The 26,257-nt window shown below is 40.0% G+C and overlaps 1 protein-coding gene across 1 annotated transcript; it reads right to left on the reverse strand.

The window, feature by feature from the left end:
- LOC119913068 (gamma-aminobutyric acid receptor subunit rho-3-like) lies at nt 1-26,139 on the reverse strand. Its single transcript, XM_038732385.1, has 10 exons — nt 25,210-26,139; nt 20,978-21,090; nt 8,231-8,298; nt 6,567-6,790; nt 4,967-5,049; nt 4,627-4,764; nt 3,682-3,834; nt 2,898-2,959; nt 1,950-2,081; nt 1-773 (listed from the first exon to the last, which is right to left on the reverse strand). Exons 1-10 carry the CDS (start codon nt 25,344-25,346, stop codon nt 471-473), a joined length of 1,413 nt encoding a protein of 470 aa, XP_038588313.1. The 5' UTR covers nt 25,347-26,139; the 3' UTR covers nt 1-470.
- Between the last annotated feature and the right edge of the window lie 118 nt (nt 26,140-26,257).

The raw sequence follows: 26,257 nt of genomic DNA on the forward strand, positions 1-26,257 counted from the left end.
AACAGCATAAAAATTTAATGAGAAAAGAAATTCAATTAAATGTACAGTAGTTTCTTGGCTCCACTTACATCATTCATCAAAAAAGAACATTTTCACATACAGTTCTAATTTAGTATTTCCCTGCAGCTAAGCAAAATAGATTACGGTAGAGACAGTAGTGTAATAACCTTTTGGAAATAAGTATAAGATTCTTATGATGCACATAAAGAAGAGTCACATGTACAGATTATTAAAAAAAACAACTCAGGATCCATCACTCAGCCCGCTCCCATGAGACAAATGTCAGGGTGAAGATGTGCACAATTACTACTCTGAGAAGTCGAGTGCTTTTATGTCTTTATCTCTCTTGTTCATGATTAGAGATGAAGCTGGAGCTGAAGTGTGATAAAGAGTTAGAGCCCCGTGGAGAGGAGGGCTCCTCCAACACTTGGACTCTTGTTAAAGCGAACCAGAGTTCATGCAGTGCTGGATCAGGAGTACAGGCTCCAGTAGATGGTGTTAAAGAGCAGGTAGAACAGAGGGAAGGCGAGGCGGGAGTACGAGTCAATCATGTAGCTTTTGCTGACCAGCAGGTCTACGTTTTCACGCAGAGACCGCTGCCGGCGGAGGCGAGTCCCCTCCGTGGGCCGGATGTCCGGGGTTTGGGTTGGCGTGGTGAGGGGGTCAGAGGTCAGGGTGGGTGCCAAGCGTGGGAATGGAGACAGCTCGATGTCATTGTCATGGAAGCAGCCGTCGAAGGCCATCGCCTGGCTGGCGTTAAAGGTGGATGGGATCTGAAGCGGTACAGAAAGAAACTCAGAACATGTTGTTAAATATTATACTGTATACAGAAAATGTTCAATACAGCATGTATACATGTCCAAAATCCATGCGTCTTTACACATCCTCAAATAAAATGTGGGGTTTGGTTTTGTGTTTAACGTTGCTGTAATCAATAATGTCACGTCAACAACAAATGAAATGACTGTGTAATGTGAAAGGGGTCTCTAATGTTTGTAGAGTGGCTGACTTGTGAGAACAACGTATCTCTAAACATTCAGACAAACAGCCTGTTTTCAGCTTTGTGATGAAGTATTTTCTATCTGATCCAAGGAGGGTTTGAATAGTTTATTTAGCTTTAAACCTGGGCCCTAGTTTCTTTTTACATATTTAAAGAATGTGTAATAAGTACAAAAAGGTTTGGAATTAGTCCAGAAGATCAGCCTCAGCCAGCAGCTGCCAAACAGGCTTCACTGGCAACATAATGCTTGCGGGTAATTGCTCTCGTCGAAAGCACATCAACTAATGTGCTTGTTCTTTCCACTGACAGGCTTTAAAATAAAGGCCTGTCTCTGTAGGGAGCCTTTCCATAATGTTGAGCCTGTCAGTGGCAAAAACAAGCACTTTAGTGGACGTACTTTTGACGAGAGTAATTACCCTCAAGGATTACATCGCAGCCATTACAGCCCGATTCATCGCTGCTGGCTGAGGTGATCTACTGGACCAATGGCAAAACCTTCTGTACCTGCAGTATAAGTCATTCAGCAACATATGTAAAGACCCAGGTTTAAAAATACCACAAGAAGTTGGAGAAATTTCTCACCCTATACAGGAACACTTCATCCTCAACATTCACATTCAACATTGCCACAGGGTTTTAAAATTGTGATCTGAAACGTAACTAAAGCTGTTATGGAGTAAATAGTACATTATTTTGCATCTGAGATGTAATGGAGTAGAAGTATAAAGTTGCATAAAAGGTAAAAACTCAAGTAAAGAATAAGTACTTCAAATTTGTACCTTAAAAAAATGTTCTTATTACTTTCCACCACTGCACTCTGCGTTTTACTTTACTGTAATGTGTCTGTTTGGCCACTAGAGTGAGACATTAAGTAAATTATGTGTTTCCAAGGTTCCCTCCCTGTTTCATCCGTGTGGTGTAATAATCCCCTCGTGTCCTCTGTGCTGACCTTCCCCCTCTTCATCTTCCTCATCTCCTCCAGAGTGGTGCAGTAGTTCACGGCTGCGTATTCGATCACAGACAGGAAGACAAACAGGAAGCTGGTCCACAGGTAGATGTCCACGGCTTTGACATACGACACCTGGACGACAAACACACAAGGCACACACGGGAAAATAATGTACAGCTGGTTTATTGAAGAAGAAGAAGAAACAGACAAAACAAAACAGACATAGAGTCGATGCACATATAACAGATGAAGAGGTAAAACACGTATGAAACAAGGGGAGGTCAATGAAACCCACACAGGACCCTCTCAAACTAATTCAAAACGTTTCTCTGGCTCCCTGTGTGAAGATTTTATTACACTTTAAATATTTACAGATACAATTCCTGATTAGCTTCATGATGGTGTCCATTACAGCGCCACCTACTAAACTTTGGGATTTGTTGGGACACCATCACACATAAGTGGATTACAGCAAATCTTTTTGGGGGCTGCTATATCATAATCAGGTTTTTATTTAATTATTTCTTTTTTTGTACTACATACTGTAAATGTTTAGATCTTTCCATTAGTACTCTGAACAGAACAGGTGCTTTTAAGTGATTTTTTTTATCATCATCAAATCATATCATCATCGATCAAATTGTTGCTGTGCGGATTCACACATTTGTTCTAATTGTTATGAAATTGTGATCTAGTTCCAAAGGCACCTATGTATGGGAATAAATGCATAAGAGGATATTTAGTGAAATAGAAAATAAAAAACAACTCAAGCAAACAAACTCATGTCAAATCAGGAAAATCTCTCCAATAACCAGATTCCTCCAGAGCGTGATGCGAACGCGCCCCTTTTCCTCCCCTAGTTTTAAGTCGGAAATGTGGAACCGACAACTAATCTCTGCATGAAATATAGCCTTAAAAGGCGTGTAGAGAGGCCCAGTCAGTTATTACCTGAGGCATGGAGGAGGACACTCCTGTGATGATGGTGGACATCGTCAGAACTGTGGTTATACCTGCAGGAGGAGAAAGCAGAGCTGGTTTACACTCAGCATGTGATGGTTTACACTCAGCATGTGATGGTTTACACTCAGCATGTGATGTTTCCAAACATAAAATAACCTCTGACAACTGGTGGATCCACTTTTAGAAAACACCTTCAATTAAAACATTGAGTTTTGTGAAGACAGATCACTTAAAGGTTAAATCAGTTTCACCAAAGTGTCTTTAGAGTAGTAATGCATTTTTCTAGAAAAGTAAAACATCTTTAATTTATTATCTTTTTTCTTTTAAATTAAACCTATTATAGATTATTGTGTAATTGAAAAACATTTATTTGTCCAACTTAGAATAACTACAGAATGAGAATTCACTTTTTCTAAAAATCTACCCGAGTCATCCAAACGAACACACAAATCTTTTCAGAATCAGAATCAGAAAGAGCTTTTTGCCAAGTAGTTTTTTACACATAGGAGGAATTTGCTTTAGTGATGAGGTGCTACACATAGACAAACATAAAGTTGACATAAACAAATGTAGTTTTACATGTTTTACATGCTAGTGTAATATTTATTACTGACGTGCACCTGCTGTCTGTCCCAAAATTAAATATCTGTTCCCACAGTCAGATTATGTGTGTCGTTTAGGGACAAAAAGCTGCTCCCCACAAAGTAAATCACAACATTATAGTGTTCAGACCCTGTTTTTGGTTCTCATTAAAAATAAGATATGATGATACCCAGCGAGACACGTGCAGGGACGGCCCGCCTGTCGATCCAGAAAGAAACCCAGGACAGGACGACCATCAGCATGGTGGGGAAGTAAGTCTGCAGCATGAAGAAGAAGATGTGCCTCCGAAGGATGAAGTTAATGAACAGACGATTGTACCAACCTGAGAAAAACACACAGGGAGGACACTGATGCTGAAACCATGTCCTGCTACAACAGGCTTCTGGTTTCAGTCTTTCCCTGGCTGCAGGGATCTGCTCCCATGTCTTTATAGACTAGGCACAAAATAAAATAGCTGTTTTTGTTCCCAACATTTTTTTATGAGAAACCTTAAAGAAGCATAACGTGTGGCGGCTGTGGCTCAGGGTTGCCTGTTAACCAGAAGAGTGGCGGTTTTATCCCCGGCTACTCCTGCATGTCAAAGTGTTCTTGGGCAAGATACTAAACCCACCACTGTATGAATGTTAGTTACTGTTTGAGCACTTAGACTCAGTGTGAGAATGTGGAGTGGTTGCAAAGACTAGAAAGGTGTAATACAGAGTATTTACATTTAACCATCCCAACTAGGGAGTGATTTTATTTGATATAAATACATTTTAAATGCCTGAAGAGGTAAAATGCTCCCGTAATATATAAGTTAGAGACACAGATTTAAGGTATATCATTAACAAACATGATTTTGTGTGGTAGAAATATACATTTTTCTGCTTGCCTATCCTGTTTATTATCTAATGACCCCTCAGATTTCCTAGTGTTAAATATCATTACATGCTGCTCCTTTAAGATTTGTCCCTTCATTGGAGGTAAAGGAGCCCCCCCCCCCAAAAAAAAAATAAATAAATAAAGTACACAAGTATTTGTAGACACATGACCACACATGTACATATAGTTTTGGCCCCTGAGTAGAAGCAAAGATGATGCCCCTACACTCACAAACACCCCCACACATACAGACCGGTGCTGCTGTAGAAAGCCAGGCCACTGGAGGCTTGGAAATGCTCAATGAAGAACTGAGACAAGACGATCTCATCCGTCCTCAGAGAGTCGTTCCCATTCTTCCAGTAAAGCATCAGGTCGTTTTCATTATACGCATCTGTGCAGAGAAAAAAAAAAGAGAGAGAGAGGGAGGTGTCATGTGAAACAGGGTAAAGATGAGAACTCAGTTTTGGTTGAATTATGTTGAGTTTATCCTGCCATTGTTCTATTGTTGCATGTGTCTCTTCTTGATGTCAGAACACCGGGGGGAGTTTGTATATATACAGTAGATATATGTATATATTGTGTGCGTGTCTCACAGCTTTCCAGCTCCAGCGAGCAGTTCTGTGTGTCCAGAGGGAAGCTGCTGAAGTCCATCGAGCAGAGAGCCGTCACAGTGACCCTGAAACACGAAGACAGACTGGATTAAATCTTATTTATCGAACGGGACTTTCTCTGTAGTGATCGGTGATGCCTCCTCATCTGTGGCCTCTCTGACCTGTGGGGTTCCCCGAGGCTCCAGTCTTGCCCCGCTGTTATTCTGTATATACGTGTTGCCACTGGCACATACATACATAAATAAAAAAATCCCGTACCATTGTTATGCTGATGATGTGCAAATGTGTGTCCCACTGAAAAGAAGTCAAGAATTTTCATTATCTTATTTATTATCTTGTCTGTCAGAAATACAACTTTTTCTCCAGATAAATGAAAACAAATCCAGAGTCTGTAACTATTTCACAAAAACATCTTCCGGTCTACAAACATCAAACCTGTAGCAAGAAACCAGGGTGTAAGATCTGACAGTGACCTTTCATTTCTATCTTGGCCTGATCTTGATAAGCGCATTTATGGTTTTGTATCATCTCGGTTAGATTTTTGTAATTCATCGTATACAGGGTCAAAAGCAGCTGGTACAAAACACACCTGCTCTTTTAACAAACACTAGAAGACAAGATTATGGCTGTGTTTGAAACGGGTAAAAATGCTGTCTCATAAGGTGTCTAACAGGACAGAGAAGCATCAAGTGCTCTGCGCTACGGATCGACCTTCAATCTGCTTTGAAGGCAGCATCGACGCTGACACGATGACGCTGCCCATGACTGTAACCAACCAAGTGTGTTTAGTATGATTTCTGAGGCGTCTGTTAGCCGTTTGCCTTTTCAATAGCTAGCTAGCTGACTCAAAGGCTAGTGACTGACAGCCCTAAGAGAAGTGAGACACCGTGCTGATGTCATACGTGACCGTAAGTGCTGCCCAAGAAGGCTGTTCTTTTACAATTCATTTTACAGATTATAAAGCACGTCATGTTTAGGTCAGTTAAACTGCTGCATTGCTGCTCCCCTATGAGCCAAAGCTCAGCCTCAAAACCTGAGTCCTGGTTCACGACTAAAGGTGACCTGTCAGGGCCCCTCAGCTCCGGAGCTCACTGCCTGAAGACCTGAGACATCTTTTAAATCACTTCTCAAGTTTTTTATTAATGCAAGCACACCATGAAATTTATTTAAATGTTCTGAATTTATTTCATTGCAACCCTGAATAGTTTTTGCTCCTGGTTTTATCATGTAAAGCACCTTCTTTTAGCTTTCTTTTGAAAAGTTCTGTATAAATTTATAATGTTTACTGCTGTATAATAATAAAGTTTATTATTATTATCACAGCTTTCTCTCCAGGTATCAGGTCCTGAACGTTTTTTTCCTGCTTCTGCCAATGAAACCTCCTCTTTCTATTTCATACTAGTAGTAGAAAATAATGGATAAATCAAGGAAGAGAAACAGCAAAGAGTGTTTCGGTCATCTGGACCAACACAGCTTCAGAGGTTGTCATGATTTTACCAGTCATGTCCTCAGAAGCATCTTCAAGTCTGCATGTCTAAACCTCCATTTTACCTCCATAACTTCCTCTGTTTCTTCCCTGTACCTGACGCTGTAGAGGATGTTTCCGTCCGGGTAGACCCGCAGCATGATGTTCTCCATTGTGGTGTCGTGGATGAACGAGCGCTTGGAGTGGACGAAGAAGACGTCAGGAACCCAAATCTTCTTAACAAGCCTGGAGTCAAACGTCCTGCTCAGATTGTTTCTGGATGGAAACGCCAGCCGCTCGTCTTTCCAGTAGTGACGCAGGTACAGAGTCATGGTGAAGTCCTGCAGGACGCAAAATCAAAGAAATGTTTTGATATTTGATATTTGTTTTTTTTTTTATCTCAGCCTTGATTTTTTGATTTATAGTATGTATGTCTGCAACACATCCACAGAATTCATTAACAATTACACAACAGTTATTTATTTGTATCGTCTCTTTTCTTTCTTTTTCTGCATGCTTTGTTTTGTTTGTTCTCATGTTTTACAGCCTAATTTGTTTTCTTGAGATCTCCATGAAAACAAAAACCACAGTCTGGTACATTGAATGATTGCAGAAAACATTATTCAGTGTAGCAGCGTCAGAGGAACAGGAGACTATTGATCAGTGTGTCACATATCTCTTCCATAAAGACCTGACACAAGCTCAAATAGCTCTATGTCTTGCTGTTACAGATAATATACACATTAGTGTGTGTCACCTAAGGAGACGGTTAGCGAGGCTACAGCTTTATCAGCGGCCTATCACATTAAAACCAACATAAAAATGTTAAAGTCTAACAAAATGAGAAGGAAAAAAAATCATTTGATGTCAGAGTTTGCCATTTTTTCCCTCTAAGATGGCGTCACATTAATTTTGAGATTACTGGAGCTGAATTGGCTCAGAAGTCAGTGTCAGTGAAGGATGAGATGGAAGTTTTTCTGCAGCAGCCCGAGGACAAGAGTTGTCGTACATGCAGATTTTCACCGTTACAGCCGGCAACGCCCTTTCTCTCCACCATTTATCTCTCTCGGCTTGGGAAACTCGATGAAGCACTTGTAAGTAAGTTGCCGGTTGAGTTGAAAGCAGAGAGAGAATAGGGGTCACAAACCAGACGAACAGGAAGAGATGTCAGAACAATATTTCTTTTTAACCCTCTGAAGCTGCAGCTTTCATTTGCAGCATATGCTCCATTTTATGAACGGTCATGATATATGGAAATAAGTAGAAACCTGCCAAATGTTTAGCTTAGTATAAATGTTATGAAAAGATTTGCACACAAAGAACAAGAAATTTGAGATTTTATTAACAATCAATTGCTTTATCTCTTTAAGTCACTTATTATTATTTGTATTATTAAAAGTTGAAGGGGCTGTTTAGAAATAAAATAAACATCTGAACTTGTGAGGATCGAATTTCAATAACAGAATCATATGTTAACAGAAAAACACAGTGATGCATCCACTTGGCAGGAGAGAGTGGCGCAACGTTTTGTGGTTGAAAGCAATAGCAACGTAACAAGTAATGTGACTATTTAGTTTAATACCCATAAGCAAAGTAATACTGTTACTTTTTAAAGGAGTAATAAGTAAAAAGTAACTCATTCACTGCTGCTAGATATGCCGCTTAGTCTGATATCCAGCTCATTTTCTCTGCCACAAGTAATTCATATATTTACCAGTCATCATATGTTGGATAGGTTGGAAATGAAGTTAAAGGTTTTGAGTTAAACAGTGACTCCTCACCATGTTGACCTCTGAGATGCTGTCGATGCTCTCCACCTGCACATCAATGCCTACAGGGATGGCTCCACCTGGAACAAGATAAGAACTTCATTCGTTTTAAAGTCAGTGCCTCAACCTCAAAAAACTCATAAATCAATAAACAGTCTCTGCAAGAAATGACACTGTACACCAGAACAGCCTACGGGAGAACATTCAGTCAAAAGTACTTTCTGTTCTGCAGAAATGTGGATTTGTGTATGAAGAATCATGAAACTATGACAATGTTAACTGTCATAAATATTTCATACAATATTCAGTAAAGAACTGTAGGTGGAAAAATGTATTTCACTTTTCAATGGGAATCAGATATCAACACTGTAAACGCGAACAATTAAGCAGTACTTAATCTGTTGCCATAATTATTGAGTTTTATAAACTAAAAAGTCAAAAGTTACCGAAGCTTAAATATTCGGAGTTTGTCTTACATGTACTTTTTTATTACTGTTAGATGAAATTACTGATTTGACCAACTCAGTTTTTTAGTTAATGCAACTCGAAAATTGTTTGACAGAACTAAATAATTTGTGAACAATTAGTCTCTTGTTCAATATTTTTAATTATTACTAACTCAAAAACACTAAAACTCAAATAACTTAAAATATTTGTGGCAACTGCCTTAATTACATTAATTACTTACTAACTTTTACTAACAATTCAAATTACAAGTACAAGTCAATAATATTTCCTATTTAAAAGTTGAGTAAACAAACTTTTGCCCACGTTCTTTTTAGGACAGACTGAAACATAAATAAATAAAGAGAACGTAAAATAAAAAAGAGCAATTGCATCTTTTTATCAGATGATTTTTCTCAGCAGCATCAGAGACACTGAGAGACTTCTTTTGTCTCATGATGGTATACATTTACTCACCCTAGCATGAGAAAACCTTTATTTTTTTTTAAAAACACATAAAATGTGTCCGTGTCTTTCAGCAGCTTCGGTCTCAAACACCAAACAAACGGCCCTCAAACATCATTTTGGTAACAACATCCTTTGTTCTCTCCAGCAGCTCACCGCAGCCATCAACATCTGTCCTCCAATCTCATTAGCAGATTAAGCTTGTTTAAGCGCTAAACCTGAACAACCTGACAAACCGAGCAGATATAGACAAACAGCACAAATCCCCCCCACCACCCACCCAAAAAACAAGCTTCAATCCCCTTGTTTGTTGCTCTGCATCCATGAAGCAATCATGACCTGACAAACTTTGGTTAGTCAAAGAGGATTTTGGGACGTTTGTGGACCCTGAGACGATGTTTGGTGGTCAATCTACTCAGCTTATTTTAGGATTTATCCACCGCTGCGGACTGCATGCTAAAAAGCTCATTCATGACTTGACCACAAGCATCAGCAATGATTTTACTGTCCTAAACTGTAACACTAGTAGTGTTTTCTTTAGAGTCAATGTTAAAAGGTTAACAATGAGGGGCGTGTACAGGAAGAAGGAGCTTACAGCTTACTGCTAAATCACTTCTGAGAAATTGAAACTTGCCCTTAGCGTACACATTCTGGTGATCTGCATCTGAGAAGATGTCTGGATATCCAAGTTTAAACTGAACTAAAACTGGTAAGGCTTTTAAACATCTAGGTTACATAATAATGGTCCTAACTGCACATTGAAATATAGTTATATTTTGATGCTGTTGAGAGAGACAGTTAGTTTTTAACTATTTACCCGAGTAAACAAGTTTCATTTATAAAGCATATTTCAAAAAAACAGGAAAAGCTTAATAAAACAAATAAACCGTGCACTAACTCTTCAAGAGTCGAGGAGCATCAACTGGCAAAGCAACCAAACGCCCTGACAAGAAGACAGGAGGTCCTATTAGAGGTCAACAATTACTTCAAAGCTAGAGAAACCTGATCATGTAATGCCAAATGTCAAAGGTTAAAAGTGACAGGGAGCCAGGCTGTGGCGGCTTTGGGGGGAGACAACAGAGGCCAGTGCCGCTGTAACACAGACCTTGGACCCCCCTCTGAACAAAAAGTCTTGGGCGGGGGGTCTGGAGGTTCTCCCCAGCATTAAACACTTAATTTCCTGCATTCTGGACACATTTTCTGCTCCAATTTATTGTGGAAATGTCTTTACTTGTATGGAGGGAAACATAAAATAATGCAGTAATCAGCAGCTTGTTTTTGTGTAGCTTTTCTGGACAATGCACATTTGTTTCTTTTATATTTAAATCGCATTGCATGTTTTCTTTTTGTGCAAATAAACTACTCAAATCTTTTTCATTTGTTATTGAACATTTCTTGGTGCGAGCTATTTTTCAGAACATTTTTAACAAATGCCTTCAAAAAGTAGTAGCGACATGTCCCCACCGTCCCCAGTGTAATGACACCTATGCTTTAATGGGAATCCATCCAGTGTTAAGACATTTCACTGAAAACCACAAATGTCGACCTCATGGGGGCGCTAGAGGAAAGATTCTGGGCATCACCAAAGTCAATGGGATTCATCCTCTGGGCACTGTGAATTTGTCTGCACCAAATTTCACGCAAGTCCATTAGAAACTTGTTGAGACATTTCAATCTGGACTAAAGTGGTGGACCAACCACTTTAGTCCAGATTGCTAGCATGGCTAAAAAGCATAACTGAGTTATACATGGAGCTCAAAATATAGGCTGGGATCGATTAAATAAGAGTAAAGTTGAGTATTGAGTAGTATCTGTGCCAATAGGAATAAATTAAGTTTTGTCACAGTTAAGTTGTAGAAAACTTTGACACATCCGTTCTTTTATTCTTGTCAGTTGTAGTTTCATGTAGTTGCTGCACTTAAAAACTATTTAAAAGTAAATCAATGTCACTCAGTTTTAACCTTCATGCTTAGCAAGGGTTGTCTGTAGTCTTGCACATACATTTTGTTACTTCTGGTATTGGTGTAATCGTTTCAAAGATCACTGAAAATACCTTTTGACCTGCAAATCACCAAAACCATGTCTGCTAGGTTAGCATAAACACACATAAACAGTCTCACATAGATACTGGTTTGGTTTTGTCTGTGACCTCCGTCTGGAACGTGGTTTACAGGGTTACATTCCTGTTTTCACTCTCAAGGACAACAAGAGAAAAAAAAAAGTACTCGAAAGCTTCTGTGTGCTTTTTGTGTGAACGTGGATGTAAAGTGTGTTAATTCCACATGAATGTTAGCAGGCCGGCAGCTAAACACTTTATTTAATGAAGTTTATCTGACAGCCAGGACCATAAAGCTCCGGACGCAGACCGGCTTTGTCCCAAAATCACCAGCAGTGCAGACTCAACATTCAGCGTAGCCCCAACAACGACTGCTGTTGGTGGGAAAAAACAGAAACAGAAGGTCACTCACTCAGTTTTACTGCTTTCCTGTTCCCATATCAGGAATGAGGCATTTTAACACAGACACATGTGCAAAAGGAGATCCGCTTCTACTCTCTAAGGTTATTTGATGCAAAGATTCAACATCAGACTTTTTGTATTTTTATCATTAAAACATCCTGATTTACCAAAACATTAGCAGTTATTTATGACTCCCCAGTCAACACTTTCCACTTCCTGGGCACCATCATCGCCCCAAAACCTCATCAGCTCCCTCACCAAGGAAGCCCAGCAGAGGAAGCACAATTTGCGGCAGACAAGTCAATCCACCCGTCCATCCTCACCTCCTGCATCACCATCTGAGAAGAAGGTTATTGGCTGTAAACTGTCAACCCTCCAGGACCTGTACGCCTTTAGGACTCTGAGGCGAGCAGGAAGGAGTGTCGCCAACCCCTCCAACCCCGAGAAGAAACTCTCTCCTCAGGCAGGGGGCTGTGGTCCATCAAGATCAAAACCTCACGCCACAAGAAAGCTGCAGCTGGCTCCCGGAGCCCCACTGACACGCCCCCCTCATATAAACACTGCGCATTGTTTAGTCAATATTTCTTTGTTTTAAACTGTTTCATTAAAAAACCCTCAGTGGAAGAAATTCAGAGGTCTGAATCCAGCACCACATATTTCACAAGGACACTTTCTGGTCTGACTGGATGTGAACACAAGACTATCTACTGCAGGGGTTGAACCCTGCGCATAATGGCTGTGATTTCAACAGATGCATCTTTTTCTAATTAGCTGATGTAAACAAGTTGATGAGTAAGTTACTGTGAATCTTTTTGTTTTTGTTTTGCAGAAGACTTATCATAAGAATAAAATGTTGCATAGAAAGAAGAAACTATGTCGTGATCGAATATCGCAAAATAATCTTTAGTTCTGGTAAAAAAAAGAAAGTTGTTCATGGGTATTCCCGCTCAGCCTGTTTCACTAACAGAGAAAATCAGTGAACAGCCTCAGGTTTTTTAAGCAATGTAATTAGTGAGTGTAGTTATGTAATTGACAGCTTAATTGATTTGTGTTTGCTAAGCATCTGTCATGCAACAGTGCTGCTAACTCTTCTGTGTGTGCAGGTATTTCAACATTAAGTAATAGAGGGTCTTATTTTCGGTGTATGGTCCCACATGGCAGCAGAAGTTCATGGTTCCTGGGTGTTGCACAGATACACTGAACAAAATTATAAAGCATGGGTATTGCACAGTTGTGCCTTAGGCTGGCCACAATAAAAGGCCACTCAAAAATGTGCAGTTCCACCACACAGCACAACGCCACAGATGTTGCAAGTTTTTAGGGAGCGTGCAATTGGCATGCTGACTGCAAGAATGTCAACCAGAGCTGTTGATCGTGAATTAAATGTTCAGTACTCCACCATATGCCGTCTCCAAAGGCGTTTCAGAGAATTTGGCAGTACAGCCAACCGGCCTCACAACCGCAGACCACATGTAACCACACCAGCCCAGGACCACCACATCCAGCATAAGATCGTATGAGACCGGCCACCCGGACTGCTGCTGCAACAATCGGTTTGCATAACCAAAGAATTTCTGCACAAACTGTCAGGAACCGTCTCAAGGAAGCTCATCTGCATGCTTGTCGTCCTCATCGGGGTCTCGACCTGACTGCAACTTCGCACAGCCATTGAAGAGAAGTGGAGCAACATTCCACAGACCACAACCAACAACCTGATCAACTCTATGCGAAGAAGATGTGTTGCATTGCGTGAGGCGAATGGTGGTCACACCAGATACTGACTGGTTTCTGGACCCCCTGGACTCCCCCTATACAGTGAAACTGCCCATTTTGGAGTGGCCTTTTATTGTGGCCAGCCTAAGGCACACCTGTGCAATACCCATGCTGTCTGATCTTGAGATGCCACACCTGTGAGGTGGATGGATTATCTTGGCAAAGGAGAAGTGCTCACTAACACAGATTATGACAGATTTGTGAACAATATTTGAGAGAAACAGGCCTTTTGTGTACACAGAGAAAGTCTGACATCTTTGAGTTCAGCTCATGATGAATGGGGGCAAAAACGAAAGTGTTGCGTTTAAAATTTTGTTCAGTATAAATCCAGCTCTGGACTTGGATTTGAGTAAATCTGCCCCATCTCAGTGGGCGAGCTGCTGCAGTCTTACCTTAATGACACATAAAAAAAACTGTGCCCAGTGCAGCTTTAATGTCATGTTTTTTGTCCCAAAATGTTTGTGTGCTCAGCGTTTTAGAATGAGTCGTTTAATCCCTAAACACAAACGCCACAGATGGATCAATTCATGCAGTCATAATGCAGATTTAAGGTCGCAGGATGTTTCTGTCCGGGCTCCATCGCCAGTGTTTTGATTTTGACTCTGCCTCGCCAGCAATCAAAGGAGGGGGAGAGGTGAGAGAGATGGAGAGGGATTAAGGGGAGATTCTCTGGGCGGCTTTTTCGAGAACATGACAACAGACTCCTACACAATCCATACTGACTCAACCCGGCTGTGCGTAAGCTGACAGACTGAACTGTTTGCCTGCTCACACTCAGGTTTACAAAACCTTTAAAGAACCGCAACAGTGGTTTTCTATGTTAAAGCACACTGCAAATTACGCCTGCTTTACATCACAGCTAACCATTTTGGAAACAGTATATTTATGACTTTGGGATCATTTGGCTGACTGAAAGCAACGTACTTCTTTTCTATTTCTCCAGTGGCAATACTATCCTCCTTAAGTACACAGTTGAGGTGCTTTTGAGGTCCTTTTCTTGAGTACTTTCTTCTCATGCTACTTCCTACTTCATCAGCTGGGAAATATTGTACTAAAGCATTTTATCTTACAGCTTTAGTGACTTTTGAGTAAAATAAATTAAGATTTCTGCGTACAAAACGAAGAGTTTATAAAATATCATGCTTTTTTTATAAATTAATAAATTAAACTACTCAAGAGTTTATACAAGTACAGCTGAAACAATTACTCGAACTAGTGCATTTACTTAAGTACAAATGTGACGCACTTTACTTCTATTGTATTTCTACTTTTACCACACAACATCTCAGAGGGAAACAGTGTACTTTTTACTAGTTAGTTTTTTACCTAGTTAGTTACTAGTTACTTTACAAATTAGGATTTTTGCACACAAAACACTTGAAGAGATTATAAAATATGATTAAATTCTATTAACTACCCAACTGTTTATCCAGCTGAAATGATTCTCAATTAGTTAATTGACAGGAATTTAATTTGCAACTATGCTGATAATCGTTTCAGTAATTTTTCATGCAACAACATTTGATGGTTTCAGATTCACAAATGGATTTTGGCGCTCTGATTCTTATCATGATCATTTTAACCCACACTACAGACTAAAAGTCAGGATATCTCAGCGTCTGTTGATTTGATTTTGATCATTCTTTTTTAATCCAGCTCTCAGGAGTCCCCCAACTTTGTGAAAGTGAAATAACAAGTCAAAGGCGTACTCCTTTAACTTCCTTTTTTCTCATGACAACTACCCAGGTCATCTGAACGAGCTGAAATATTAAAACACAAAAAATGGGAACCAAATTTTATAAGAAAGGAAGTGGAGATATGTGATTGTACGCTGCCTTTAGACAGACTTTCAAGGAGAAGGAGAAAAGATCTGCGATAGTAATTTAATACCAGCAATCAAAAAGTCATGCCTGGGGAAGCTGTTCCAACCTTGATCGGAGGACAGTTCTTTCCGCCCATCGTCCCCGGGGACTCTTGTTGTCCAAAATATATTAGAAACCCAAATGAAAAAAGTCTGTTGTAATAACCTCTTTTTTTCCTTCCTCTCTTTTGGATGCAGCTTTCAGAGGTCTGGCTCGTTTCCCAGATATGTATTTAGATGACTCAATTGTCAGTTTTAATCATCTACGCGTTAAGTATAATTTACTCCGATCTAATTTGTTCTGGTATGTTGACGCTCGTGATTGCGCTCACATATATTTTAGATCCTTCCCTCAGCTTCCAGCGTGCTCCCTTGTCGATGTGTCATTCTCCCCTAAGGCACACGGTACATTCTCAATCTTATGTGACCATACATCATCCTCGGGTGTGGCCTCTCGTGTGGTGGTTAGGGAGTAATTGGGAAAAGGAGCTTGAGCTTGACGTGAAAAGGTCAGGCTCAAGTCTACATCTCCCTGAGCTAATCTAAGTTTAATTCACTTTAAGGTCCTGCATAGAGGTAATTTCACAAGTTAGGATTAGTAAAAGTACAAGTGTGATAGATGTGGCTTTGAAGTATGCACTTTAAAGGCTATTGTATTTCATTTTATTTACTTTTTCTCTGGGTTTTATTTATACTATTTAGTTTTTTTCTATGTGTGCATTTACTTCTCTGTCTCTTTCTGAGAGTTTGGTATGGGTGGGGTCTGGTTTTATTTCTTTGTTTAAAAAAAAGAGGAACAGCTATTTATAACTAACACAGATCTGTACTTTGTATTTGACATTTGTACAACACCTCCACAGTAAAACACATGGTGAAAACATAATAATTTAGGGATGGATTATTTTAATAGATTTATTGACTCTGCACCTTTTGTGAAACACGTAAAGTGATGAATATTTTCTTCCTGTCGAATCACAGCGGTAAACAAACCTTTCATCAACAACAACAACAACAACCTTAAAAAAACTGCCAACCCTGTTTTTTATGACAGGAATTAAACTGCCTATCAGATCCAAGGTTTGTTACCTTGAATCTCATACAGTGAAGAGCTACAGCCACAACGCCAGCCCTGCTCGTAAATCAGTTACAAGTATTTGGCATTGTCATGTCTAACTATAGTGTAGAAAGACCTGATGGGAAGTTTTATCGCTAAGTTTGTAGGGATTTATTTAAGTTTATAGACGTCCTTGAGTCAATATATTTCAGTTGGCAGGGTAACAGCAACACGGGGTAGGACCCAAATGCAGACCCCCAAGGCAGCCGATGCAGTTCAGTAATTTATTTGCACGATAAGAGGAACACAGGGTTACGGGCAAATCAGAGAAGGAAGGCAAACAGATCTGAGCAGCGAAGCCAATTACCCTTACCACAACCATCACCGAGTGCGTGCCTAAACTTAAGTTATTTATTATATGTATGTCGACCGGTAACCTCACGGCCGACGTGCTATCAGACAGGGTTAACCTCCTTCGTGTTGCTGTGCATTACCACCACCACTCCACTCCACTAGATGGCGTTGTCGCAAAACAACCACGGTCCTAGAACTGCGGTCTGCAGTGCTGCAGCTACATAATATTGGGTAAGACAGACAGAAACAGGGAACCAAGCCATGACACACAAGGAGTAAGTGGAAAAGGGCTGGTTAAGTACCGCAAGGGCTGATGAGGGAGAGAACGCCATGTGACTTAGATTACAGGACTTGCTAACATCCGGTAAGCCTGTCGCTGACACTTGACAATCGACCTAATTTGTTGTTTAGGTATGAGGACGTGTTGCAATGAAAGGGCCCGGAGAACCAGGAAGAGAGACAGAGAAAGGGATTGTGACACAAACGGGGTAAACGGTCAATAAGGGAATAAAGAACTTGTAAAAGCAAAATCCAGTGGAAAAAGAAATGTGCAACAAGATAAAATGAAACAAAAAAAAGCAGAAAATATGTCATCACTATAAGAAGGCTTTTACATAACAATAGGTTTTGAAATGAGATTTAAAAGAGGACACTGAGGTCTAGATCGTCAGGTAGGGAGTTCCATAAACCAGGGGCCCTTACTGCAAAAGGACAACTTTTAAGAAACAACAGGGGGGTCCTAGCCGAGCATCTAAGTAAGTTTGAAATATAGTTGGGGCCCAAAGCCAAAGTAGAGGGCTTTACGTTAGAGGCCACCAAGATTTGTCTGGATAGCAGGGATGATACAGAAAAGAAACGTCACACGGTGTATTTCAGGACTGTGGTTCCCGGAGAGAAGTGGGGGGGTGAGGTGGTTTTGATTCCTCGGCTTCTTGGGTCTCAAACACACACAGCAGCTATAGGCTTATCTGAGGCAGAAAAAGCTGAGATTTCATTCTGTGTAAAATTATAGTCCACGGAAATGCCGCAGGCCCGTGGGGCAGACAGTGGTGCTTTTGTTGCAACCGCCCTGAGCGACAGGCGGGACGCCAACCAACCGTATAGACAGACGAGACGGAGACAGTCGGCGATACGACGGCCACAAGGAGGCTGTGTGTGACTGTGAGCGTCAGAGACATTTCCTGTAAGTGCACTTCTGAAGGTGCCGGTGCTTCACACAACAAATCTTAATGTAATCCTACTTCCCTGACTTCCAGAGGTACTTCGTGCTTAATACTCCACTTCATTAATGTGACACAGATACTATGAAGATTAAGATTTTAAGAACCAATAATGAGCGTATAGAATGCAAGTAACGATTTTTTAAATTATTGATTGTTTTCTCATTTAATTGTTTTGTTCTATAAACATCAGAAAATTGTTAAAAATGTCCATCACTCTTCTAAACTCAAAAATATCAATATAATATTGTTGTGACATAAGACCAAATAAAAACCGCAAGTTCTCACATGTGAGAAACAGAAAATGTTTGCATTTTTGCTTCTAAACGAACTTAAATGATTAATCGATTATCAGAATAGTTGGCAATTTTGATCAACTAACCACCGTATACAATAAGTAGAAATAGCTTCACCTCGGCCAGCTACAAAATTAAAATGCTGCATATATGTTGGTGTATCAGTAATAATATCAGAATCAAAAAAGGGCAAATTTATTTGTTACAGTTGCTCACTTTGCACTTCAAGGCATTGAAGGAATAGAATAATGAAAATATAAAATTAAAATATAAAATTAAAATACATAAATGTTGATGTGTAAAGTATTTTACAGTATTAAAAGATGTCTAATGATAAATAGTAGTAATAATAATATTGAGTAGCCTACTGATAGTGTTGAGGTCAAATCTGGATTAAAATCCTTTAAATTCCTTAAAAACTACAACATTGGGACAGTGTAATAATCCAATTGTGTAATATATAATAATATAACTTTAAACCTGATAGAAAGATTTTGGTGATTATACTTTTACTTAAGTAATCATTTTTATAGGAGTATTTATTTATATTTATTTGTTTTTACATCACTGGTAGGTGAAGGATTTAATACTGTAACTTAATAAAATTATTGCCATAAAACACAAGGGTTCAAAAAAGATTCACGGATGGGAGTCCAGGTATTTCCAGTCCAAAGCAGAGGTCGTGACAAAGATTAGAGATTTTTATGTTTAGAGATTAACGAACGAATGAAAGGAAGAGACTGTCATCCCTAGAAAAAATGACAGCATTGTTCAAAAACTTAAAAAGAACTATGTTTACGTTTTTTTTGACATAATTGCAGGACCCACCTCTTAGGCAGAGATCAATGACTGGGCGCACAAACTGCAGACCACAGGTCGAATCCTGTTTATACCATCAGTTTTCTTTCAACCGTGACCAGAGTCCTTCCCTAACCTTCCTAACAGGAATTTCACCATCACGTCAGTACCCTAAACAACATACCCCCACACAAAATTTCACTTTCACTAAAGTATAGTTTATTTAGCTTAAGAAGGAGAAGGATTTTCTCAGCAAACAGACTAACAAATTAATACTTCCCTTTATCACAAACACTCAAAACAATTACCACATTTGGAAATACATGGTTTTCAGGAAGGGGATGAAAGGTTGAAACGTAACTAAAGCTGTCAGATAAATCAATATTTGCCTCTGAGATGTGGTGGAGTAGAAGTTGCACAGAAGTGATACTGGGGAAACAAGTTATTTTAGAGGCATTGTCGTCATTGCCTACAAAAGATGGTTATACTACTAATTTGCAACAGCAATGTGTTTTCAAAGAACACAAAGAGGAAGTGCTTTTAATTCACAAATCTGCAAAGTCGGCAAGTGTTTGTGCAACCAAAGCACTATACGTTGAAGTTAACCGGTTACATATGTGTTTATTTGCCATGTGTTTTTCACTCTTACCAGAACCACTGTCTTTTTCCACCCATACCAAAGTGCTGTTGTTATAGGATTATGGTTTGAATCCTGTTCTCAGTCACGTGACCACCATCCACCCGGACCACCTCCCTGCATCTTTACACCAAAATGTATTAGACAGAAGCATTAAGTAGTGTATAATTGTCATTTATAGGAGCCAAGGTTGTTTAGACAGGAAGGAAGACAGATGGTTTTAAAAATTAAAAATGAGATCTGAAACAAGGCTGTTCCTGAAAATAATTTGTGAAAAGTTTGCCTTTTAGGTAATAATTTTACCTGATTACAGATATTTTAATTAATTAATGTATATGCAAAGGATCTCCAGCCTTCAAATACATGTAGAAGAGGAAAAGGTACAATATTTCCCTCATAAATGTTCCAAAAATGTACAATATTCAGAAATGTTGTGAAGGGAAAGCAGAAAGTCTCCTAAAATGGTAATACTCGAGTAGCATAATCTTCAAATGATGAGGAAATGTACGTAATTACTTCCTTCCTTCTGATGTGCATACACAGACTTACAATGTTTATTTCCTCTAGAGCTTTTAGTTCATAATTTCATTTAAATCCACAATGCCGATTATTATTATTATTATTAACTATTCTCATCAAATGTGCCTCTCTGCGTCTACTGTTGTGTGTTTGATACTGATGATCTTTGTTGCAGACGTCAGTTAGTTTCCAACCCCTCCATCTGCTCCAGACCTGGAATATAATCCAGATTAATGCACACATCTCCCCTCGACTCACACAATACACACTCACACACGCTCTCATTATATTGCCCAAACCCACAGAGGGACACACAATCACATCTGAGTGAGCACACACAGTCCTACTGTATTTCAAATGCACAATACACACACACACACACACACACACACACACACACACACACACAATAGCATAATCTGGGTCAGTGTTGGTGTTGCCGACTTTTGGATTGACACATTCCCGATGTCTGGGTGACCCAGTGCCCATGGTCGCATCATCAATCCACCGCTTTACGCATCATCAGCGCGGGACAGGAGTGATATTGTTTTTTATTTTGTGGGAGGACGTGTGAGTGAGTGGATTAAAGGGATCAGGGATGAAATGAGGTGTCCCATTGTTTTGTGTGTGTGGGCGTGTCTTGCTATCTTTGTGAGGACCAGTTTCAGTTTCAAATAGCTGTAGCGAAGACATTTCTGCACTGTAAGGACATATTACTTCAACACTTCAAAGGACTGTTTGAAGGTTAAGACTTGTTTAAAAGGTCGAGGTTGGGGCGTTTGAGGCAGTTGTGATGGGTAAGGTTAGGGGCTGGGGAATGCATTACGTAATCAAAGGTCCTCACATGTAGCCTATATAAAGACAAATGTGTGTGTCTGACCTCCGAACCCTGGTCTCATAGCGAAGTCGTGCTCCTCGATCCTCAGCAGCTGTTCACTTTTTATCAGCAGCGTTTTGGTGCTGTCCTGCCTCTTCAGTTTGTAGTCAATACGTCTGCGGAAACAACAACAACAACAACAACAACACAAACACACAGTGTGTTCAGGGATTAGTTGGTTTATTACATCTGTAATTGCAGGTTTTCTCTTCCGCTCTCCCCCACACTTCCTCCTCGCCATTTGTTCTCATCCTGCCAAAGCCATGACCCTACTCAAAGGCACCATGAACAAACAAACAAACACGCATGTTCTCTATCTCACCCACAAAACAATCCTCAGTGCAACTGCAGCACTGATGGAACAGCCTGCTGGGAGCAAATAACGTAATGCAGATAATATGCATGCTACAGTTCATTTCCCATGAGGCCTTTCTTCACCAACCTTTTTATTAAACTGCTACTTCTTCTTCTTCATACGCATTCAACGTAGTGACGTTTGCCCAACAGGACAAACAGCGCTACAGAACGAAAAGCGCTCTGTAGCGCTGTTTATCCGAAACAGATAGAAATGTCTCATTCTAAGGTAATAAAATTTTAACTTTATGGATATTACATTGCATTCCTGTTAATAGATACTCCTAAATCTTACACACTGAACCTTTAATATTACAACTGAAACGATTAGACAATTAAGTCTAACATGCGAAAAATACATACTGACACAACGTTTCGGTAGACCTTCATCAGGCAAATGGTGCTACATGGTGAGAAGCCATCTTTTGTAGGAGGTGACTTATTTGTCTGCACCAGTCACCTACTTCCTCATGAAATAAGGCAGCCATTGCAAAACATTAATTCATATTTCCATGGCATGAATGTTGATTTCTGTATACTGAATGTACATCAAAACATTATCATAAAGGGCACTCATAAATAAACATACTCGCAAATTTTACTGGTGCCTTATATATCAATAGACAAATAACTTAGAGGAAATAGCAAATAAACATAACACTAGATAAACAGAGGAAAAAACATAATACACATGACATATAACCCAAAAAGAAAACGTGTCAATATATATTTTTTGCAAGTTAGATCGTGTGCGGGAGTTTTTCTCTGCTACTTTTGACTCTCCTGCTGCCCCCCTCCGACGCACCTGTCTCACGTTATAGAGGTGTTGAGTTATTTACTGTTCTGACAATTAAGGTATTGACAGAAAATTAACTGGCAACTATTTTGATAATCGTTTAGTCATTTTTCATGCAAAAATGCTAAAAGCTTTCATTGTTCCAGCTTCAAAAATGTCAAGATTTTTTGGGTAATTGGCTGTATTTGTCACTATTTTCTTAATTAAAAAAAAACAAACAAAGAAATCAATCAAATAATAGAGAAAATAATCAGCATCCATAATGAAAATAATTATTAGTTGCAGTCAGACACTAAAGTTCAAAATGAGCTCCAGCTTAACAACAGTAAAATCCTGCTTTTACATGAATGTAATTAATATTGTGATATAATATCTCCATCTACATCAGACACCAGAGTTTAGTTGGCAGCTCGTCACACATTTCTTAGGTGGGTGAGGTTTTTAGGTCTTATTGGTAAAAAAAAAACTTTCATCACAAGGTCCACTTTCTTTGTTTTTCTGGAGCTTTCAGCCACAGCTTGTTATCCCCTGACCTGGATGTATGTAACATAATCGGTTACATAATAACAGGTTGTAAATCAGGGGAAGCCTCCGTGTCTGCTCAAGGTTGCTCTGGTCACTGATGAAGACCAAGATGTGTGTGGCTGAAATGACCTGAAAGTCAAAGTAAGTTTCTCAAACTGTTTTATCGGGTCAAGCAAAACAAATGCAAAGTTTGTATCTACTAGTGCTGTTCTCAGACAACACGTGACCACACTGTGCTGTTAAAGTAACTATAAACTGTTAAATATGTCTGATGTTTAACCAGGGAAACTGTGACGAGGCGACGTTCAGGATGTTGAAGGTATAATTACAGCCTGACTCTCAGCTGTAACACATGCTGGTGTGTGTGTGTGTGTGTGTGTGTGTGTGTGTGTGCGTTTAGAGTGGCTAGACACACGTGTGCCGTTCACAGGTGAGCATACGATGGGAAAAGAGATAAAAGCTGTTTGAGATTTTCTCCGCTGACGGATCAAAAGCCTCTTTGAAAGTAACACACCTTGACACACACACACACACACACACACACACACATTTTTAGTCTCCTGTTGTTGTGAGGCCAGACTATTTATTTGAGCCAAATCCAATCTCTGTAATCCCTCAAATTAACCTTGAAACAAATGCTGCAGTGCCACCAAACAAACATTTAACAACCCCTGATGCTAATTCAATTAACTCACTGGACTCAAACCTAACCACAATATTAACTCTATAATTTCACTGACAGGAAGGACGAATATAATGACAAATGGAAACACTTGGTCCTCGTAAAGATAGACACACACACACACACGCCAACCTCAAGTCAGGCAAGACAGATGAGGGCAGCCTGGCTGCTACTGTTGACAGCAGCGCTCAACCATAACCACACTCCTGTAATACTACACTAAACACACACACACAGCTGCATGTGTTGGTTAAAGTAATTTAAGTCTCCATCAATATGCCAATTAACCATCTTTTAGAGAGTCAGCTGGATAATATAATTTACCAAATCTCTGTGATGTGTTTGACCTCATTAGCTTTGGAAGAAGTATTTAGATCCTTTACTTAGTGCTAATACCAATATTTCTAATTAGTGATAGAAACTCTCAATTTCTCCTCTCTTGTTTAAATCTATTTTCCCCACCCTCGACCCTCCTCATAAATATACTAATACTGTTTATATTCTTTATCGTTTTAGAATTAGTCCTAAAGCTAAAGCTAAATAAAAATAATAACTACATTTCACTGCTTCGGGGTCTAATTTGTAAGTTATTCTTCATATTAGTGTTTAAAATAAACATTTTTCTAAGGAGACTGATTATCACTCAGCACTCAGAAATCTGTTCAGTGATTTTACTCACTGACACAGCTTGTTAGAGATGCACAGAACTGAAGCTGCATTCATCCTCTCATTCTTTCCACCAGAAGCACCAGGAAAACTTTTTTTTCTCTCTCTCAAATAAAAAGGTTGTGTAAGCAGCGCACTCTGCCATAGCAGGAATATTTCAAACCTCCAGTGGCTAGTTGTCTGCTGTGAGCAATCATAATCAGCACAGTCCTACTAAAATTACCATGGGAAGGATATTGCCATGAGCTCACCCTTAAAAATAAAAATAATACGTGGTTTAGGTCATTTGTGGTTTTTATGTGAAACAGGGAAATGAAAGTGAGGGAAACATGGGAACCTCTGTGGGACGTGTTCCTTAGAAGTGAAATCACAGCTTGCTGACAAGTGCTGGAAGAGTTAGTCAGATCCTTTACTCAAGCAAAAGTTTCCTGGGGTGTGGGGCATCATTTTCTCAACCCAAGAGGGAACACTTCATCCTTCTACTACAAGTACCTTGAATTTGTACTTTGTACAATGCTTGAATAAATATACTTGGCCTAGTTACACTCCACTACTAACTGGCTGAAGGACATCTGTACTCAAGTAAAACATTTGAGGTATTAATCGATCAGTCTCATCTCTGCGTTTTGAGGTTACGTTAGCCGCTTCTGGTATAACACACCTGAAAAGTATTTAAAGTAATTCTTTTAAAGAATCAGTCGAACACCTAAATGTAAAAATTATTTGTCCAACTTTGGTTTAGGACCAAATACAAAATACCTGCAAACCTAATGACATTCCCCTCAACAGCTTAGTTTAGCATGCTAACATGCTAAACTAAGATAGTGGCCACAAACACTGTCCTGTGAATTTTAAGCGGGAATATCCGGCACGACGCCGACCGCGGAAACAGCTGATCAGACGTGAGTTACAAGTTCGCTACGTCACAACTTACTCGGCATCTCCCATTTAGCGCATTAGCTCTTTTTCAACAAAGGCGAAAACCACCTGAAGCGAACGGAAAAACTTTCCATCAGCCGTTTCTTGTTAGATGTTATGTCGATGTTGTGTTTACAGCGTGTTGCTCTGCCCCCAAGAGGCCAAAACAGTTTAAGAAGCACAAACAGATCTGGTTTGAGAAAGATGAATCTAATCATCTGCTGACTCGCTGGTTTTACATCATTTCACACTAAGCTGTCACAAATGTGTCAGTGTCCCGTTTGTGCGTCTCACCCTCCAAACTTGAATTTCCTGTTCTCCCCGAGGAAGACCTCCTTGTGCTTTCTGCGTCCAGAGCTGCGGCCGCCGGTCACCATGGCGACGAGGCTGGCCACGGCCAGAGCCATGCAAGTCAGCACGTCCACTTTCATGATTCACAGGTTTCCCCGCCACAACTGACGCAACGCCAGCATCCCGGCCACAGCTCCACGTCCCTGCAGTCGGCTGCCCAGACCACCCGGCAGGCTAACTCTGGTGGTCAAACATCCCACTGTGGCTGGAAGTTTTCCTCAACCAGAGAGCTCCAGAACGTAGGCAAGACTTCCAAACATGGCAAATACATGAAGTTCTCTCTTAAATGCATATGTTCCTACTTGTATGTTCACATGTGTCTGCAGCAGGTGTTTGTGCAGCTCCCCGGTCTCCAGCTGAACATCCCCGCGGATCTCCAGGAATCTCTCTTCGGTCCCTCCAGCTTCTCTCTCTCTCGCAGCTTGTCTGCGTCTGTTTTATCTGCAGTTTTGTGGATCTTTCTATCTCTGATTAAAATCGATATGAATCTATTCCTCGCGGCGATATAGAGGAATGACACTAATTCCACAATAATCCTCTTATCTACAGCCACAGCAATCTTTCACTAACCTACAAACAGTCACACACACATGAATCCATCAGTAATCAGGATTTTCTCAGCGGACAATGAAAAAACAGGCACCTGGTGTGATTATATGAGGTTAGCACACACCTCCCACTTGTGTGTATTTGTGTGTGTTTTTTTTTACGAGGAAATAAATCATGGAGTTTGGAAGCAGCTCAAATAACAAAAGGTTGTAAATATCGGCCGAGGTTTAATCCGAGCCGGAGTGGAACGAGCTGCGTCTAATCCAGCCTCACGCAGCGCCTTCCTCAGTTTACACCTCCAGAAGATATAATCCACCACACACACACACACTAATAACAACACGCGTGCATGTGCAGCCTAACGAGCTATGCAGCTACAAACAAACAAAAAAAATGCAATTTGAGGTGTTGCGTCAATGTTCAGTGTGGTGTTTGGCAATTG

Source organism: Micropterus salmoides, unplaced genomic scaffold (genome assembly GCF_014851395.1).
Source record: "Micropterus salmoides isolate LMB-PRFRI ecotype aquatic unplaced genomic scaffold, ASM1485139v1 Ms_hic_scaffold_1, whole genome shotgun sequence".
Lineage (NCBI taxonomy): Eukaryota > Metazoa > Chordata > Actinopteri > Centrarchiformes > Centrarchidae > Micropterus > Micropterus salmoides.